The following is an 18,907-nucleotide window of genomic DNA, read 5'->3' on the forward strand; positions in this document are numbered from 1 at the left end:
CTGACTGGGCCTGATCCTTCTCAGGGCCTCAGTAATCTGAGGTGTAGCGCCAATGCCTCTTCCTCCAAGATGCCCCTCTGGCTTGGTGCCAGGCTTAGGCTGGGCTGTGGATGGTCAGCCACGGCTGCTACTCCCGGGCCCTAAGGGCAGCTCCAGCTTCATGGCCATTCCTAGGTTGCCCTTCACCTTGAGTAGGGGGATAGGCATGCCATGGGGAAAAGGGGGTTAGCATGTCCCACTGGAGGAGTAGAAAGTAGTGATTAAGCATTCAGGTTCTAGTACCCTGGGTTCAGATGCTATTGGCTATGTAATTGATCCAAGCCTCAGTTTCCAAACTGGGGAATGGGAATGAGGATACAACCTAAATCATAGGCACACAGTGAGAAGTAGGTGAGCTAATGAGCAAAAAGTGCTCAGCACAAAGCCTGGCACACAGTAGGCCTACAGCATGTGCAGGGCTCTTGGTACAGGAAGCCTGGCTATCTGAGTTGTCCTGCCGAAGAGGACAGGGTAGGGAGACAGAGGTCTGGATAATCATTGTCTGCAAATGGTGTCTGAGCCCCTGACTGCTATGGGTTCACTCTAAACTGTTGGCAGGATCAGGGGTAATCTAAAAAAGGACCTGGCCCAGCCAGCATGGCTCAGTTGTTGAGTGTCTACCAGGAGTTCACATTCGATTCCTGGTCAGGGCACATGCCTGGCTTGTGGGCTCAACCCCCAGTGTGGGGTGTACAGGAGGCAGTGGATCAATGATTCTCTCTCATCATTGATGTTTCTATCTCTTTCTCCCTCTCTCTTCCTCTCTGAAATCAATACAAATATACTTAAAAAAAAAGATAAAAATGGATCCAGGGTGGAGGGCAGGGGCTACAAGCATCCTTGGTGGGAAGGAGTGGGAAGGGAGGGCAGTTGCACCTATAGTTAGGTCCAGGGAGTAGATGCTCTGGGTGTCACTGGGAAGGACAGCATTGAACTGGTGGAGGCCCGAACTTGGCTGACCAGGTGGGGCTGCAGAGTAGTCAGCAGTCCCTCGGCCACAGGCTGCTTCAAGCTGGGCCTAGCACCAATGTGAGGGGCAGGCAACTCAACTTTGCTCACCATCTCCAAGGTATCTGGTGGGGGTAGTCCACAGGGTTGGGGAAGTGGCAGAGAGGGGAGGTCAATTTGCTGCCAAGGTCAGGATCACTGTGGCCTCCATACCTTCCCAGTAGTTCCCTTACACCCCCTTCAGGCCTGTGTTCAACTCCCTACTCTGCTAAGAAGCCACTCTTAAGTTTTCATCCTTAATTCCCAAACCCCATTTCTAAGCTATTCCAGTCTGAATGTAAATCTCTTTTCTACCATGGCCTCCACGCACTTAGAGACACCTAGGCTCTTCCCACTGCCTTAGTTTAGTCAGCTCCAGAATCGGAGTGGCCTGAAGAGACAGGCAGAGGATGGACTGCATAAAGGTGCTTGCTTAAGGGAGCAAGTAGCAAAGCTCAGCCTGTGCTGGACACCAAGCTGAGTGCCCTGCTGAGCCCCCACCCTTTGCAGGAGGCTCCTCACCTGGCCCTGGGGGCAGGGTACTTCCTGCCAGCGAGTAAATGCCCCTCCCCAGGAAGTGGAGAGCCAGCTGCTGGAGGGGACTGTCCAGCTGGCCCAGCCCAACTGTCCTGGGGTGGCTGTCGCACAGCCTCCACCGCCAGCCCCACTTGGTCCACCTCAAGCCCCCAGGCCCGGTCCTGTTGCTGCTCTCCAGTGGGAGGACAGTGTGGGGATCAATGGAAATCAGTCAGCACACTGTCCGGAGCACCTTCTTTGGGCAGGCTCACGAGGCACCCCCTTGACAAGTTTCTGCTTGGCAACATGGGCACCGAACAATACAATCCAGCTGTGTGCTACTGGCAGTAAGCAGCCAGGAGAGGACCAGTGAGGACATGGGGCAGTGAATTATACAGGAGAAGGGCAGAATGTGCACAAGCTCGGACATGAGAGGCTAGAGCATTCTGGGACTGCGAGTTCCCTTTAGTTAAACCCTCAAGTGTGGGCTGGGAGGCTGGAGACAGCTGAGGGGATCAGAGGTAGCTGTTCCTGCTCATCTGGATTTATTCTGAGGCACAAGGAGCCCCAGAGAGGTGTTTAGCAGGGAGTTAACAGAGAAGACTTGCTTGTTGGAAAGATTCTCTTGGCTGCCATGTGGACACTGGGCTGGAGGGGGCTGAGGGTGGAGGCACAGAGACCAAAGTAGGATGTTGTTTCAAATTGCCAACAGAAATGATGTGGATCTGGTATCAGGCAGACAGGTGGCCATGGAGCTAAGATATATCCAAGGAGAACAATTCTGTAAACTAAACGAAGCTGCAGCAAGATACTAGAGAAAGAGAACCACTGGGCTCGTCAGCTGCCCAGATGTGTGATGACAGAGAAAGCAGTGAGGAGGAGTCAGAGAAGTCAGGTTTGTGGGAAGCCACAGCTTGCCAATACTGTCATGAGCGTGCACCACGGAACACAGGAGGCTGATGGACCTTGAGCGTTAGCAGGGCTGACACTGGGCACCGATTGTTCCTGTTGAGATAGTGGTAGCTTGAAGCAATCTCCTGACCTGACGACCTCCAAGTAAATGTTTACTGGACCTTACTGGTCTTTACTGACCTTTGAGACTGTCTGTCTGCTACTTGTTTGCCATGCTTTACTGAGGGCAAGATGTGTATCTAAAGTTGAATAAAAAGCAGACAGGGCCCCATCTTGGTGCGTCTCTTCAAGAAAGAGGCTCCACCTGGCCCCCAATGCCTTCTAAATTTATATTTCTTGTATAGCATTTTCATTTGTGTGTCAGCCCCTCCTTCAGATCCTGAATCTTGCCGCAAAAGTCGCGGCAAGGTTTCTGGTGTGGATTGTGAGTGTGTGTATTCGTCCAGAAGGGAACACAGCAGGTGACGCAGAATTGGGAGTAGGTAGGGGAGGGATGATAATTTTTGTTTAATACATTAAGCTTGAGGTGTGTATGGCACAGCCAACTGCCCAATAGGCAGTTGGATAAATGGGTCCAGGGTGCAAGAGAGAGTAGGACTAGTGCAGAGTGGTGAAAATCACTAGTGTCCAGAGGTAGTAAGGGCCCCAGGAGGTCATAGACAAAAAGAGGCTATTGACAGAAATCTGGAAACTAAAGGGCAGGAGTAACAAGAGTGACCAGAAAGGAAAGAGGAAGCTGGGGTGCAGAGTAATGGAAGCCCAGGGAAGCAGATGATTGATCTAGAGTAAAAGAAGGATGGGTGCACAGTGTCAAAGTCTGCCACCGGGTGAAATAGAGGAAGGACTGAAAAGTGCCCTCTGCATTAGCAAGAGGGAGTTCACTGTGTGACTGTCTTAGGAGCCTATGGGAAGCCCAGACTAAGAACAGGGGGAAAGGAGAGAGAGGCAGAAAGGCAAGAAGAAGAGAGGATGGATGGATGGATGAAGTGAGCCAGGTTCTGGGCCAGAGCATTGTTGGTACAAGGATGAACCTCAGACAGAGGAAGTAGATGCTTCCAACATGGCAGGAAAAATAGCACAGCCCTGGCTGGTGTGGCTCAGTTGGTTGGAGAATCATCCCGTACAATGAAAGGTCATGGGTTCAATTCCCGGTCAGGGTACATACCCAGGTGGGAAGCAACCAATTGATGTTTCTCTCTCCTTTCTAAAATCAATGGAAACATCCTTGGGTGAGGATTAAAAAACAAAAAAGCACATATGTCGATGATTTTGAAGGGTGATGCTGGAGGAAGATGAAAGAGTTCTTGTCCTAGACTTTTTTCTCCTGAGGCTTAGGAAGCAAAGCCTGCTGCAGAAAGTGATAGGTGAGGGTGGGAGGCTGGACGAAGGCAGTGAGTGGTAAAGCAGCTGGCCTGGAGCAGCTAAGGAGAGTCTAGCAAGTAAGAGGTGGGGAGTTTTCAATCCTTCCAGATGAAATGTAGGCAAAAAGGAGAGTGAGAATGAGAAATGTATACCTGAACCAGGGCTTAGGGAGTTGTGCAGGCTTTCCTGAGATTTCATTTTAACCAGAGACACTGATCCCACTTTACCAGCAGCCAACTGTGTCTGGGAAATGGCCCCTAAATGATTCTAACATCTTGGTGTGAGACCGACTCCCCCCAAACTGCTTCTCTCAGTTTTCTGCACAGCAAAAAGAAAAAAAAAATTAAAGAGGATAGTTTAAGAAACCTCTGGGACAACAACAAGCATAAAATATTTGCATTGTAGGGGTTCCCGAAGGAAAAGAGAAAGAGTAAGGATTGAAAACCTATTTGAAGCAATAATGATTGAAGTTTCCTGACCTGGCAGAGGAAATAGACATACAAATCCAGGGAGGGCACAGTCCCAAACAAGATGAACCCAAAGAGACCCACACAAGACACATCAAAGTAAAATGCCAACGGTAAAGGACATGAGAGAATCTTAAAAGCACCAAAAGAAAAGCTCCTAAAAGGGAGCTCCCAGAAGATAATCAGCTTATTTTTCAACAAAAACTTTGCAGGCCAGGAGAGATTAGCACAAAATATTCCAAGTGATTAAAAGCAAGTACCTACAACCAAGATTATTCTACCCAGCAGGACTATAATTTAGAATCAAAGGAAAGAGAAAGTGTTTCTAAGACAAGAAAAAGCCAAAGGAATTCATCACCACCAAACCAGTATTATTTGAAGAAAGGTTAAAGAGAATTCTTTAAGTGCCACGACCTTTGTGGCAGGGTTCAGGATCTGAAGGAGGGGCCGACGCACAAATGAAAATACTATACAAGAAATATGGATTTAGAAGGCATTGGGGACCACATGGAGACCTCTTTCTTGAAGAGGCACACCGAAACCTGGCCTGGTCCGCTATTTCTTTACTTGAATACATATTTTCCCTTTAGCAATGCATACAGGCATATCAAAGGTAAAGTGTGGTAAACAGTAAAGGGATTATCAGGTTAGGGAATTGCTTTGAGCCACCATTATCTCAACACTCGGTGCTTAGCATCAGCCCTACTAATGCCCAAGGTCCATCAGCTTTCCGTGTTCCTTGGTGCACTGACAGTATTGGCAAGTGGTGGCTTCCTGCATTTAAGAAGAAGAAAAAGAGATAAAATATATGAATAATAAAATGGCAATAACTACATACCTATCACTTTAAATGTAATTGATTAAATGATACAATCAAAAGATAGAGGGTGGCTGAATGGATAAGAAAACAAGACCAATGCATATACTGCCTACAAGAGACCCACTTCAGATACAAAGACACACACAGACTGAAAGGGATGGAAAAAGGTATTTCATACCAAACATAACAACAACAAAAAGCTGGGATTGATATATTAGAGATATATAGACTAGATAGACTTTAAAACAACAAAGACAAAAAGAGACATTTCATAATGATAAAGGGGTCAATCCAATAAGAAGATATAACCCTTCAAACATTTACACACCCAATGTAGGAACCCCTAAATATATAAAACAAATATTGGCAGACATAAAGAGAGAGATCTACAGTAGTACAGTCATCATAAGGGACTTTAATACCCCATTGACATCAATGGATAGATCTTCCAGACAGAAAACCAACAAGAAAACAATAGCCTTATATGATACATTAGACCAAATGGACTTAATAGGTATTTTAAGAATAGTTCACCCCAAAGAAGCAGAATATAATTTTCAAGTGTACATGGAACATTTTCAAGGATAGACCATATGCTGGGACACAAAACAACTCTCAATAAATTTAATAAGATTTAAGAGTCGTAGCAAGCATCTTCTCTAAACACAATGGTATGAAACTAGAAATCAATTAGAAGAAGAAAACTGAAATATACACAAACACATGGAGGCTAAATAACATGTTATTACACAATAAATGGGTTAACAATGGATCAAGGAAGAAATAAAAAAATATCTTGAGACAAATAAAATTAAAAACACAACACCCCAAAAATCTATGGGACACAGCCAATGCAGTTCTAAGAGGAAAATTCATAGCAATGCAGGCCTACCTTGAGAAACAAGAAAAATCTCAAATAAACAATCTAAACTTCCACCTAAAAAAAGTAGAAAAAGTTAAATAAAGTTGATAAAACATTAACCAGGCTCATCAAGAAAAAAAAAAAAAAGGCAAGAGAACCAAATAAGTAAAATCAGAAATAAAAGAGAAATAACAACTGACACCAGAGAAATACAAATGATTATAAGAAAATATTATGAACACTACATGCCAACAAATTGGACAACTTAGAAGAAATGTATAAATTCCTAGAAACATACAATCTTCCAAGGCTGAATCAACAAGAAACAGAAATTGTGAACATATCAATAACTACTAATGAAATCAAATTAGTAATAAAAAAACTCCTAACAAACAAAAGTTGAGGACTGGATGGCTTCAGAGGTGAATTTTACCAAACATTCAAAGAAGAATTAACACCTCTCCTTCTCAAACTATGCCAAAAGAAGGTTCCCGAACACATTTTATGAGGCCAGCAATACCAAAGCCAAAGACAGAACAACAAAAAAGTTATAGACCAATACCCTGATGAAAATAGAAATAGAAAATCCTTACTAAAATATTAGCAAATCAAATTCAGCAATATATTAAAAAGATCATATACCATGATCAAGTGGGATTTATTCCTGGGAACCAAAACTGGTTCAATATCTGCAAATCAATTATCATGATACACCACAAAAATAAAATGAAGGATAAAAATCATATGATCATATCAATAGATGTAGAAAAAGCATATGACAGCATCCATTTATGATAAAAACCCTCAGTAAAATGGGAATAGAGGAAACATCTCAGTATAATAAAGGCCATATCTAACAAACTCACAGCTAACATCATAGTCTTTAGGGAAAAGCTAAAAGCATTCTCTAACAAGACTGTCACCACTTTTATTCAATACTAGAGGCCCGGTACACGACCTTCAGGCACTGGAGGGAAGGGAGGTTTCCCTCAGCCTGGCCTGCACCCTCTAGCAGTCTGAGACCTCTTGGGGGATGTCTGACTGCCAGCTTAGGCCTGCCCAGGGAGCCTAAGCTGGCAGTCAGACATCCCCCAAGAGGTCCTTAGTGCTGCCACAGTGGCAGGCGAGGCTCCCACCACCGCTGCTGTGCTCGCCAGCTGTGAGCCCAGCTTTTGGATGAGTGGCACTCCCCCTGTGGGAGCGCACTAACCACCTGGGGGCAGCTCCTGTGTTGAGCATCTGCCTCCTGGTGGCCAGTGCACGTCATAGCGACTGGTCATTCCACTGTTTGGTCGATTTGCATATTAGCCTTTTATTATATAGGAGTAGGGGCCCAGTGCATGAATTCATGCACCTTGAAAGGAACTGTGGCCGCAAGGCTGTGGTGGGCACAGGGGTGGGTCTCAGCCCATCCTCTGTGCCCCCGCCCGGCCCCTCCCACCACGACCCCCTGGTCCCGTCTGCTGGCAGCCCTGTTCCTGCCACTGCCGCTCCCATGCACTGACGGTGCCAGCCCTGCTTGCACCTGCTGATGGCAGAGAGTAATTGGGGCTGGTGCCAGCAGTGGCTGCAAGAGGCAGCTCCTGCACCAGCTGCGGGTGTGAGCAGGGCTGGCACTGGCAGCGGGTGCGAGAGGTGGCTGCTGACCCCATCGCCCCTCAGGAGCAGAGGGAGGTGGAGAAGCCCTCAGGGGTGATCAGGGCTGGCAGCCACCACTTGCACCCGCTGACAGTGCCTAGAAATCAGAGCTGGCACCGGGCACTGGCAGCAGGTGCAAGCAGCGGCTCTGGTGCCAGCAGTGGGTGCGAGTGGGGACAGTGCCAGCTGCATGTGTGAGTGCCAGGCGGGACCGCGACACGCGGGAGCAAAGAATTTTCAGTAACCATCAGAAGTTCACCCCAATGACAGTGATCAGCACCCCGCCTTGGTCTGGCACCCCCACTCACCTGATCCACCATTCTGCCGCGGCTGACGCCCACCACTTTCTGCACTCTGCTGCCTACTGCCTACACCCACCATGTGTGTGCCCCCCTGGTGGTCAGCACACATCATTAGCGACTGGTTGTGCAGTTGTTTGGTTGTTCTGCTGTTTGGTCTATTTGCATATTAGGGTTTTATATATAGATAGATGGTATTGAAAGTCAACACAACAATTGGAAGGAAGGAAGGAAGGAAGGAAGGAAGGAAGGAAGGAAGGAAGGAAGGGAGGGAGGGAGGGAGGGAGGGAGGGAGGGAGGGAGGGAGGGAGGGAGGGAGGGAGGGAGGGAGGGAGGGAGGGAGAAAGGAAGGGAGGAAAAAAGGAAAGAAGGAAAGGCATCCAAATTGGAAAGGAAGAAGTAAAACTGTCATTATTTGCAGATGATATGAAGTAACGAAAAACACAGGTTCCACCCAAAAGTCAAACTTGTGAGACAGGCACTGGTGCAAAAGGAAAGAAGTTTTATTCAGGGGCCGGGACCTGGGAGAATGGTGGACTCCAGTCTCAAAGACCATCTCCTCTTCCTGCTCAAGCCCAGAGTTCTTACAGGGATAGGGAGGGAAGGGCTTTTTTCTATCCAATTATCTTGCTAGCTTTCAGCACTGGGGCCCTGTTCATTCATCTTTCTAGCTTTTTGGCAGCTTGGTGTAAGAACCTCCGCCAGAGCCATCATGCCAATGGGGGAGATTCTTGGTGCTGAGCATCTGCCTCCTGGTGGCCAGTGCACGGAGGTGCTCCCTGACTATCTATGTAGTGGGGAGAGTGCAGCAGGATCCACCACCAGAAAGCCTAGAGATGCTATAGCTCTCAGCCCACCTCCCTATGTTGGACACGGCACCGCACATAGGCGGGAGTCGGTTGGAGTCTGCAGGGCCCCCCTGGATTTCCACGCCAGTGTCCTTTACACAGCCCTGGCCTAACCTGCCTCTCTGAAGTGGCCAGCCAGGCTCCAATTGATGGCTGCCTACCATATAACAATGATACTATATAGGGAACCTGTATAAGATTTAAAAAAAAAACAACACCTACTAGAATAAGTGAATTAAGTAAAGTCGCAGGATACAAAACTGATATTCAAGGCATTGGTTACATTTTAATACACAAATAACAAACTATCAGAAAGAGAAATTAAGAAAATCCAAGCCCTAACTGGTTTAGCTTAGTGGATAGAACATTGGCCTGTGGAATGAAGGGTCCCAGGTTCGATTCCGGCCAAGGACACATGCCTGGGTTGTGGGCTCGATCCCCAGTGGGGGGCATGTAGGAGGCAGCCTATAAATGATTCTCTCTCACCATTGATGTTCCTGTCTCTCTCTTCCTCTCTGAAAATCAATAAAAATATATTTTAAAAAGAAAAAAGAAAATCCCATTTACAATTGCACCAGAAAGAATAAAATACCTAGGAATAAATTTAACCAAGGAAGGTAAAAGACCTGTACTTGGAGTACTATGACATTGAAAAAAGAAATTGAATAAGATATAAACAAATGAAAGCATATACTGTGCTCATGGATAAGAAGAATTAACATGGTTAAAATGTCTATACTACCCCAAATAATCTAGAGATTCAATGCAATTCTTATCAAAATACCAAAGGCATTTTTCACATAATTAGAACAAAACAAAAAGATAACCTATTGAATGGGAGAAGATATTTGCCAGTGATACATCCAAGAAAGGGTTACTACCCAAAATACATAAGAAACTCATATATACAACTTGACACACAAAAAACCCCCACAAACAATCCAATTAAAAAATGGGCAGAGGACCTGAATAGACAATTTCTCCAAAGAAGACACAAATATATGAAACAATGTTCAAAGTCACTAATAATCAAAGAAATGCAAATTAAAACCACAATAAGATATCACCTGTCTAAATGGCTATCCTATCTAATAATAGAGTAACATGTAAATTACCATCACTCCGCTATGCCCACGATTGGGCGGCGGGAGGCTGGGGGGCGGGACTTGGGGTGGCCTATCTGGCCATTGAGAGGCACAGATCCGCACCCTGTGCCTCTCAACGGCCAGATCCGCGGCCGCTGAGGGGGCCTGCCGCGGACACCCAGCTGCACCTCTCAACGGCAGGGTAGCCAGGTGTCCACGGCAGCCCCCCTCAGCGGCCGTTGAGTTCCGCCCCCTGCACTTCTCAACAGCAGGGTAGCCCCCCTCAGCGGCCGCGGACCATCAAAAGCGTGGGAGTTGGGTGCCTGGGTGCCTGTCTGCTCCGGCACCAAGCCTTTCAGAAGCCTCCGCACCCAGCTCCACCGCCAAAAGCGAAAGCGTGTAGGGGACCCTACACGTGCATGATTCAATCATGCACTGGGCCTCTAGTTATCAATAAATCAACAAACAAGTTGGTGAGGATGTCAGAAAAGGGAACCCTGTGCACTGTTGCTGGGAATGCAGATTGGTGCACCTGTTACCTAACTCAAGGAGTTCACCGCTTGGGGTGCATTGATTATCTTTAGTTTTATTTACTTGCAGCACATAAAGGAGATAGGAGATTCACATCCAAAGCTCTAGCTCCCTGATGGTAGGCTTAGCTATTGCTTATATACATACTAGTGGCCTGGTGCACAGATTCGTGCACATTGAAAGGACATTAATTAGAAGAAATATTGTAATATCACTGTTCACCCTTTGTCTATAATAGAAGTGCCAGAGATGAAAGAAAATTAGTAAAATGTACTAGTATATGAAAATAATATATAAACTGATCAATAAACAATAACAACATGATATAACAACAAAGACATGATATAAAAATAACAGTGATAAAAACAATGACTGATAAATTGATTAAACTTATTCTAATATCTCCCTGTATACCACAAACACTTTCAGAGTGCTTGATTAATTTCCCTTGTGATGAAGTATTTACTAGTACAGCTTTAACTTTAACGTCATATGCTCTTCGAACTCGAGAGAAAGCAACATATAGCTGACCATGTCTGAAAACGGGTTCAGGTAGGAATATTCCTACTCTGTCTAGAGTTTGTCCTTGTGATTTATTAATAGTCATTGCAAATGCTGGCATCACGGGAAACTGTCTTTGAATTAATTTAAATGGGAGGCCAGTGTCAGACGGGGACAAATCCTTGGAATCAGAACAAACTCTCCTTCCGCAGATCCTGTTAATACTTCAGCTTTGATAATGTTAGGTCGCAATCTTTTGATAATAAATCTAGTACCATTACAAAGACCCCATTTACTATTAAGATTTCTCAGTAGCATGATGATTGCACCCACTTTCAATTTTAATTTATGACATGGCATTCCAGAAGGAGTAATACTATAAGAAATTCAATGGGAAAATTTTCCTTTTCAGCATCATCCGTTGAATCAATGGAATCATCACTCAAATAGGTGTGAAAATCTCCATTAAGTATATCCAAAATTTCTTCATTTAATTTATGAATGTGATCATTTTTTGGACAAAGAATCGTGTGTTTAGATATAGTTTTAATATTATCTATAGATTTACTATTTCCAAAGGTAGCTTCAATAATAGATCCATTACAAATCATTTCAACAAAAACAACCAAATTCACGATCGACAATGACATGGAAACACATGCATGCAATTGGCACCAGCGAGAGCTTTATATGTATTGCACATGTGCAAGTCAACATTTATTTTTAAATTGCCAGTGTGAGTCATATGTACCTGCAGGTCAGTCAGTCGGACGGTCAGTCACTTAGCCTTTCATATAGATAGATTTGGTTAATTAAATGTTGATTTCTTCTTTGCAGTTGGCTACACTTAATATGGTAGGGTTCCTATCAAGCTCATCCTGTGTACAGCTGCTTCTGCAAAATATTGTGCTACATTTTAACACTTAGCAAGAATGGCATTTAGTAAAAACACCCAGACGTTGAGACCCTTGTTCTATCTAACATAGCCACTATGGAAAACAGTATGGAGATTCCTCACAAAAACTAAAAATAGAACTACTCTATAACCCAGCAATCCCAGTTCTGGGTATATGTCTGAAGAAATCCAAAACACTAATTCCAACTGTTATATACATATCTATGTTCATTGCAGCATCATTTACAATAGCTACAGTATGGAAGCAACTTAAGTGTCCATTAATAGGCAAATAGATAATGAAGTGCTACATACATACTCATAGTCCCACCCATACCACTGGCTCTTCAAAGGTTGTCACACTCTTCAGGCATGGGGAGTCTGATGCCTAGAATAATCTGCTGCTTTGCTCAAAGTGTCCCGCAGGCAAAGGGAGGCCCAGGTGCCAGCCACCAAATTCTGCCCTGTGAAGTGCTGCCCACCAGGAGCTGGTTGCTGATCTTGAGCTTCTCCATCTGGATTGTCCACAGAGGCCTCTTGAGCAGGGCCTTGGTCATGGCATTCTGGGCCATGGCTGTGTTCAGGTCCTTCACAGTCATCACTGACAATACTGGAGCCCTAAACTGGCATTGGCCCCCATTCTTAGATTGGGGGCAGGGGGCATGAAAGAGAAGACTTTCAAGGGGCTGAAGCTGCAGGGAGATCAGACCCACTGAGACCACCCAGCTTGATCCACTACCTGGTCACTAGAGCCTCATGGACAAAATGGTGTCCCCAAGTACATGGGGTTAGGTATTGTCTGCTCTCCTCCCTACTCCCCTTCTCTTGCCTCTGATGGCTACTCAGAGGCCAAGGTACTGGCACCCAGGATATACTCTGTACAGCCCCCATTCTCTCTGTCCAGGAGAGCCAAGAAGCCCCTCACCTTGCAGGGGGGGACACTGAAAGCTCGTGTCCTCAGATCCACCCTGTGAAAGGAGTCAATGAAGGCAGGAGCAGAACCATGCCAGGCTCTTGAGGGGTACGGATCCAGCCCAATAGAAACACGATCATCTGATCATAGGTGGGCACAATCTGCTCACAATGGCAAAGGAAGGGTTGAGTGTGATGAGCCCAGATTGGCATTGATGTCTGCCCAGGGTCCTCCCTCACCTCTCTCCCCCTTGCCCTGGGCAATGCCAGGTATACTTGAGAAAACAAGGCTCTGAGGGGTGAAGTGACTTGCTCAAAAATCACAGTCCCTAACTGAAACAGGCAAGATCTGAATGACTCCAGAGGCCATGCTCTCCACTATCACTGTATTGACTTGATCCTCAGAGATCTTTTCTGTGGTCTGAAGCTAGATGTGACTCAAACCAGAAAACTGTCTGTCCTTGAATTAGTTAGGATCAAATCCTGGGCTGCTCTACCAGCAACCCCAAGCAAAGGGCTTTGCCAACTTCAGGTGCTGGAGTCCGCAAAGAAGTAAATACAACTACATTGAGGAATGAAGGCCCAGAGAAGCGAAGTGACTTGCCCAAGGTCACAGTATTGGTTTCAGGGGCAGTGTTAGGACTAGGATTTAGGACTTTGTAAGGACTTTCTTCCAGACTACACCAAACACGAAGTCTTTCTAGAAAAACTGACCATGGCCTAGGGCCGCACAAAGAGCAGGGCCTGCCTGGCTTCCACTTCACTGCAGCTTTCAGGTGTGATCCTCAACTATAGTTCATCCTTTTCCCGTCTGCAGACACCCCCTATAAAAACAGGGCCTGAATTCCTTTCACTCATTATCGTCGGGGCCAATTTTAGTGTTTTCCATTTTCAATTTAGCCTAATCCAAAGGCAGGAAGGTTTGGCAAAGATATCTGTATGCACCTTAACACTATTGTCCAGAACCCAGGACTCGGGAGTTTGGTTCCTGAATGACTTTGGACAAATATGAGCTTGTTTCCTCAACTGAAAGATGTGTCCTGGCCCAGCCCATTTCAAGTGCGACTGCGGGAAAGAGCCAACGTCCCCCAAGGGCAGCGCCCGGCACCCAGCCCGGAGGAGCGGGGCTCTAAGCTCAAGTGTAGCCAGAGCCGGAAGTGACCCGCCCGCCTCCGCCCCGCCCCTCCCGGCCTCGGCTTCCGCTTCTCGGGAGATCCGCCGCCTCCCGCGGCCGCGCAGCGCCACCTGCGCTGGGAGGACCGAGCTGCGGCCGCGGGGCTGGGAAGGTGGTCCTGCCTCCTCCTGCCGCTTCCCCTCGGCTTTGGAAAGGGATCAGGGGGAAGCTGGCTTTGAAAGGGATTTTTCAGGAGCCGAATCTCACCCAGAACCAAGGAAGCTGTACCATTCCCTCTCCAAACTCAAATACTGGGGAGGGGAGGTGGGCATGCCGGGAAGGGAGTGGAGGCTTATCTAGAAGGAACGTTTCTCCAGGGCAGGGGTCCTCACACTTTTTAAACAGGGGCCAGTTCACTGTCCCTCAGACCGTTGGAGGGCCGGACTATAATTTTAAAAAAACTATGAACAAATTCCTGTGCACACTGCACAGATCTTATTTTGAAGTAAAAAAACAAAACGGCAAAAACACCTGCATGTGGCCCGAGGGCCGTCGTTTGAGGACGCCTGCTCCGGGGCCTAGTCAGCAAATTATTCCACTTTGTGTACCCACAGCCCAGCAAGCAGAGTCTGGCACAGAGTGGATCTCAGTACTTATTTGTTGATAGGTCACTGTGGTCAAGGTGGGGCGGGAGGACCTGGACTTTGGCACAAAAAGAGAAAAATTTCATGTGAGACCTCAGGGAGCACAGCAAAGTAAGGAACGAGGAGTTAGCACAGAGTTAATGACGGGCAGACCGTCCAGAGCATCTAGAGGTGAGAGTCTCAGTCCTTAGGTCCAGAAACAGCACATCTCTTGATGCAGTTACCTAGAGGGAGCTTGTCTCTCCACGGTTTGAGAAAACCCACATGCCAATGGGGAGTTTACTCTGAGAAGCATTCACTTCTAATAGGGCATTGAGGCAAGCTGTCTTCCAAATGAGCAGAGATTAATAAAACTTTCCTTGTCACAGCCACATGCTAGTTGCCTCCTCCTGCCCCTCAGCCCCTCAGCAATAGCCCGGTTGCAGGTCCCTTCTGCAGATGGCTGCTCACCATCTTTGGTTTTTCCTAGTGTGGTGGCCTGATTCTACAGCCCTAGGGCCTAGGGGTACTGCTGGGACGGAAGTTAGGGCAGGCTCCTGAAGCTTCTCCCGCTCCCTTACAGGCCTGCAGACTATGAGCCTTTACAAGAGCAAAGCCCTGTCACCACCCCTCCTGGTCTGTTCCAAGCTGGAACCTCACAGAATGGGTACGCAGTGGTTGGGATGGTTTGAAATTTGAAGCCCAGGGCACTGGCTCAGGGAGGCTACCTGGAGCTGTACTTTCTCCCTCACCACCTGGGCGTCTGGCATACTTTTCTGCTGGCCAAAAGCTAACTTGCTCTCTCCTCACTCTTCATACCCTGTCACCAGCTTTCCCTTTCTTCCCCCATCCCCCACGGCCTAAAATTCACCAGCCTTTCCAACTGTCACCCAAGGCATCATCCTGTTCCCCTCATCTGCTCTCAGTGTCCTCCTTGGGTCCCCCTTGCACCCCACGGCCACTATCCTGGATCAGGCCCCTGCCCCTAGGTTGTCAGAGTGCCTTTGCTAACATGCACAGAGGATCACCTTGTTCCTAGGCACCAAGGTGACTCTGCAGTCCACAAAACTGGCCACCTCCTTCTCTGTGGTCTTGCCCAGTCCTGTCTGGGCTCACCTTGTTCATGGGTCCCCTCTTAAATCCTGTTCCAAACCTTCATGCCTTTCACCACTCTTCTCTCTGTTTAAAGTGTCTTCCCAATATGTGAGTCCCTGGTGAAGTCCCAGCGGAGGAACCTCCTGTCCAGCCAGTCTCAGTGCTGTGTGAAAATCTCCTTTTGGGGCCTGTCCTTCCACTAGATCTGGGTGGGATTCTTCCAAAGCAAGGGCCATGTCACTCATCTCTGTGGCCCAGGCTCCCAGCGGGGGCTGGCACAACGCTGTGCCGCTGTGAGCCGCTGCCTGGCCCAAAGCCCGGGGCGGGCTGCCTCTCGGGTCAGCTCGGACCCTTTCCAGTCCCCCAGCCCCTGTGCGTCTACTGCTCTCTCTCTCTCTCTCCCTCCCACCCGCGTGGGCGTGTCTTCCAACCCCCAGGTCGGCCTCCCGCCCCCAGAACCGCCCCCGGTTACTGTTTCACTTCCTCTCCGGTGAGCGGCCCCGAACCGGCACCTCCCCTTCGGACAGCTCCGGAAACTCAGTCCTCGGGCGCGTGAGCCTCCGCAAGCTTCTCCCGCCCCCGAGATCAAAACAGAATCGAAACTGCGCCGGGTCCATGCAGCCGGAGCCTGCACCCGCCCGCTCCTCGGGGACCCAGCAGGACCCCCCCCTGCCCCGCACGTCCACCATGCCTCCCCCGGAGTCTCCCTCCGAGGCCCGGCAGCCCAGCCCGGACCACAGCCCCGCGGAGGTACTCCGGGTTTGGGAGGTGGGCTTGGGCTTTGCCCACTGGCTGCGGCGGGAGGAAAGGTGAGAAGGGAGCGGGAACCTGGTCAGGTGCACGGAGGCAAAGACCGGACCCGCTAGGCTGGAGTGGGAGTAGGAGAGGAGGGATGAGGAAGACCACCAGGTGAGTGAGGGAGCCTCTGGGCTGTTCTCCACCGAACCGAACCCACGGGGCGCCCCGGACCGGACTCTCCTACCCGCGCTGCCAATGAGCCTCTTCGCCCCCGCTCCGAGGGGCCCCAGAGTCATTGCCCACCCCTGGCATGGCTCTTGGGGGTGATGGAGGGGGGAGGCGGGGGGTGATGGAGGGGGGAGGCGGGGGGGGTGGAGTGGGGGAGATGGCGGAGAGTGCTCACGTTGGGGAAAACGAAACCCAAGTACCAGACCCGAATGGGAGTGGTGACTCAGTGAAGGCCTCGCAGCTCCCGCGGTTCCTTCTCCAGGACGCCTTCCAGATCCTTCTCCTGGAGCACCTAGCCCGCCCAACCCCCTTTCCCAAGGCAGGTTTTCTACCTGGAATCTTTCCCTGAACAAACCCCCAGCCTCTCACCCCAAAAAGGAGCTTCTTAGATCACTTGCTCTATGTTCTTCCAGGCCCTTTTAAAAGCACAAATAACACAGTTGTAGTAATTTGTATTATTTGCATAGCACAGCTAGGAATAATATTGCTTAATGTCACTAGTTAACTCTATGAGCACTTATCATGTGCCATGCACGGTATTAAGTACTTTTTTTTGCATTTTAAAAATTGTGGTAAAATATACACAAGATTTGCCATTTTAACCACTTCTAAGTATATATTTAGTAGCATTAAGTACATTCACAATGTTGTGTAACCCTCACCACCTATTTCCAGAACTTTTTCATCACGCCAAACAAGCTCTGTACCCTTTAGCCAATAGCTCTTTATTCTCCCCTTCCTCCAGCCCCTGGGAATCTCTCATCTACTTGTCTCCGTGAATTTGCCTGCTCTAGGTATTTCATATAAGTGGAATCATATATTTGTCCTATGTCTGGCTCAGTTCATTTAGCATAATGTCCTTCCTTAATGGGAAGGTTGAGTAATATTTCGTTGTGTACCCCATTTGTTTATCCTTTAATGGACACGTGGGCTGTTTCCACCTTGGGCTGTTGTGAATAGTGTGTCCTGAGAATGTGGAATATATGTATCTGTGGGTCAGTGGTTTCAGTGGATATATGTCTAGGAGTGGAATTGCCAAATCCTATGGTAGTTCCTCCAAAAGGTAGTTTACCTTTATGAGGAACCACCAAACTTGATAGAAGGTTGATACTTAATGTATCTTTTTTTCTAAACTGAGTTCAGTGATAGTAGGGGGAGAGGTCTCCTATTTATCCTTGTATCTCGGGGCCTGGTATTGTGTCTGATGGGAAGTAGATACTCAATATATTGTGGAGTTAGAGTGGGGAGGCCTGAGTAAATGGGAAATCGAAATACTGGCAAGCCTGGATTTTCATCATGCAGTGACTGCCTGGAATGAACTATGGAGTCCCATTCCGGCCTCCAGCCGTGGGGCCAGGTGACCTGTGAGGGTGGGGGGAGGTGACTCCCGGACGGAGGTCTCAGCCCTCTCCTCTGGCCCCCAGCAAACCACGGAGGAGGAGGAGTTCCAGTTCCTGCGCTGCCAGGGCTGCCAGGCAGAAGCCAAGTGCCCGAAGCTGCTGCTTTGCCTGCACACGCTGTGCTCGGGCTGCCTGGAGCCCCCGGACCTGCAGTGCCCTGTCTGCCAGGCGGCCCTTCCCCCCGACGCCGAGGGCCCGGTCCTGGATAACGTCTTCTTCGAGAGCCTGCAGCGGCGCCTGGCCGTGCACCGGCAGATTGTGGGCGCGCAGGCCGCGTGCGCCCGCTGCAAGGAGCCGGCGGACTTCTGGTGCTTCGAGTGCGAGCAGCTCCTGTGCGCCGCGTGCTTCGAGGCGCACCAGTGGTTCCTGAAGCACGAGGCCCGGCCCCTGGCCGAGCTGCGCGGCCAGGCCGTGGGCCAGTTCCTGGACGCCACGCGCAAGTCCAACAACATCTTCTGCTCCAACGCCAACCACCGCAGCCCTACCCTGACCAGGTGAGCCGGGGTGGCTGGCTCCTCCGGGGGCCAGGGAGCGGGTGGGGGAGGAGGGTCTGGAGTCACGAAGCGGAGAATGTGGGACCGGGGGCTGCTTGTCACCCAGGCGGGGTCCGCGAACAGGCGGCATCAGGAGCGATGGTCACGCTCACCAGCACGCCGGCCGCGCCAGAGGACGGTCATCGCTTCCTCCCACAGTAAACAATACTGCAGCAGCATCTTCGCACCCTACTCCGTAATTCCTCCAGGATAAATGTTTAGAAATGCCATTGCTGGGTTAAGGGGCATGAAAATTTTACATTTTGATACGTGCTACCAAACTGCCTTTTAGAAAGTGAAATTTTACATAAGCGCTGTAATGGAATCTCTATAGCTGGATTCTAAGGTGGGAGAGACGCAGGCGGTTTCTGTCTGAAAAGTCAAAACCTAACCACCGCGCTGTCTGGGAATGTATGTATGGAAAAAATCAATTCCAGTTATCATTATTTTTATTAAACAGCATAAGATTTCAATTATTTTTTAAAATAAATATACTATTTAT

At 48.4% G+C, this 18,907-nt stretch overlaps 2 protein-coding genes across 9 annotated transcripts in view; one reads left to right on the plus strand and one right to left on the minus strand.

Moving 5' to 3' along the window:
- Positions 1 to 479: 479 nt before the first annotated feature.
- STOML1 (stomatin like 1) lies at positions 480 to 12,370 on the minus strand (the record flags this gene model as incomplete). Its single annotated transcript, XM_079767687.1, is given in 6 exon segments — positions 480 to 493; positions 916 to 981; positions 984 to 1,112; positions 1,549 to 1,637; positions 1,639 to 1,730; positions 12,245 to 12,370. Coding segments are annotated over 6 exon segments (507 nt in total). The 5' UTR covers positions 12,362 to 12,370.
- Positions 12,371 to 16,006: 3,636 nt separating this feature from the next.
- PML (PML nuclear body scaffold) overlaps positions 16,007 to 18,907 on the plus strand; it is a 57,937-nt gene continuing 55,036 nt past the window's right edge. For all 8 annotated transcript variants that reach the window (XR_013813418.1, XM_079768853.1, XM_079768857.1 and 5 more), the window contains exons 1-2: positions 16,007 to 16,256; positions 17,897 to 18,366. Coding sequence is in view for 7 of the 8 variants with exons in the window: in XM_079768853.1 (XP_079624979.1) it covers positions 16,122 to 16,256; positions 17,897 to 18,366 (605 nt within the window). In the remaining variant the exon portion in view is untranslated. The remainder of the gene's footprint in view (positions 16,257 to 17,896; positions 18,367 to 18,907) is intronic.

The sequence above is a fragment of the Cnephaeus nilssonii genome, assembly GCF_951640355.1.
Source record: "Cnephaeus nilssonii genome assembly, chromosome: 4".
Lineage (NCBI taxonomy): Eukaryota > Metazoa > Chordata > Mammalia > Chiroptera > Vespertilionidae > Cnephaeus > Cnephaeus nilssonii.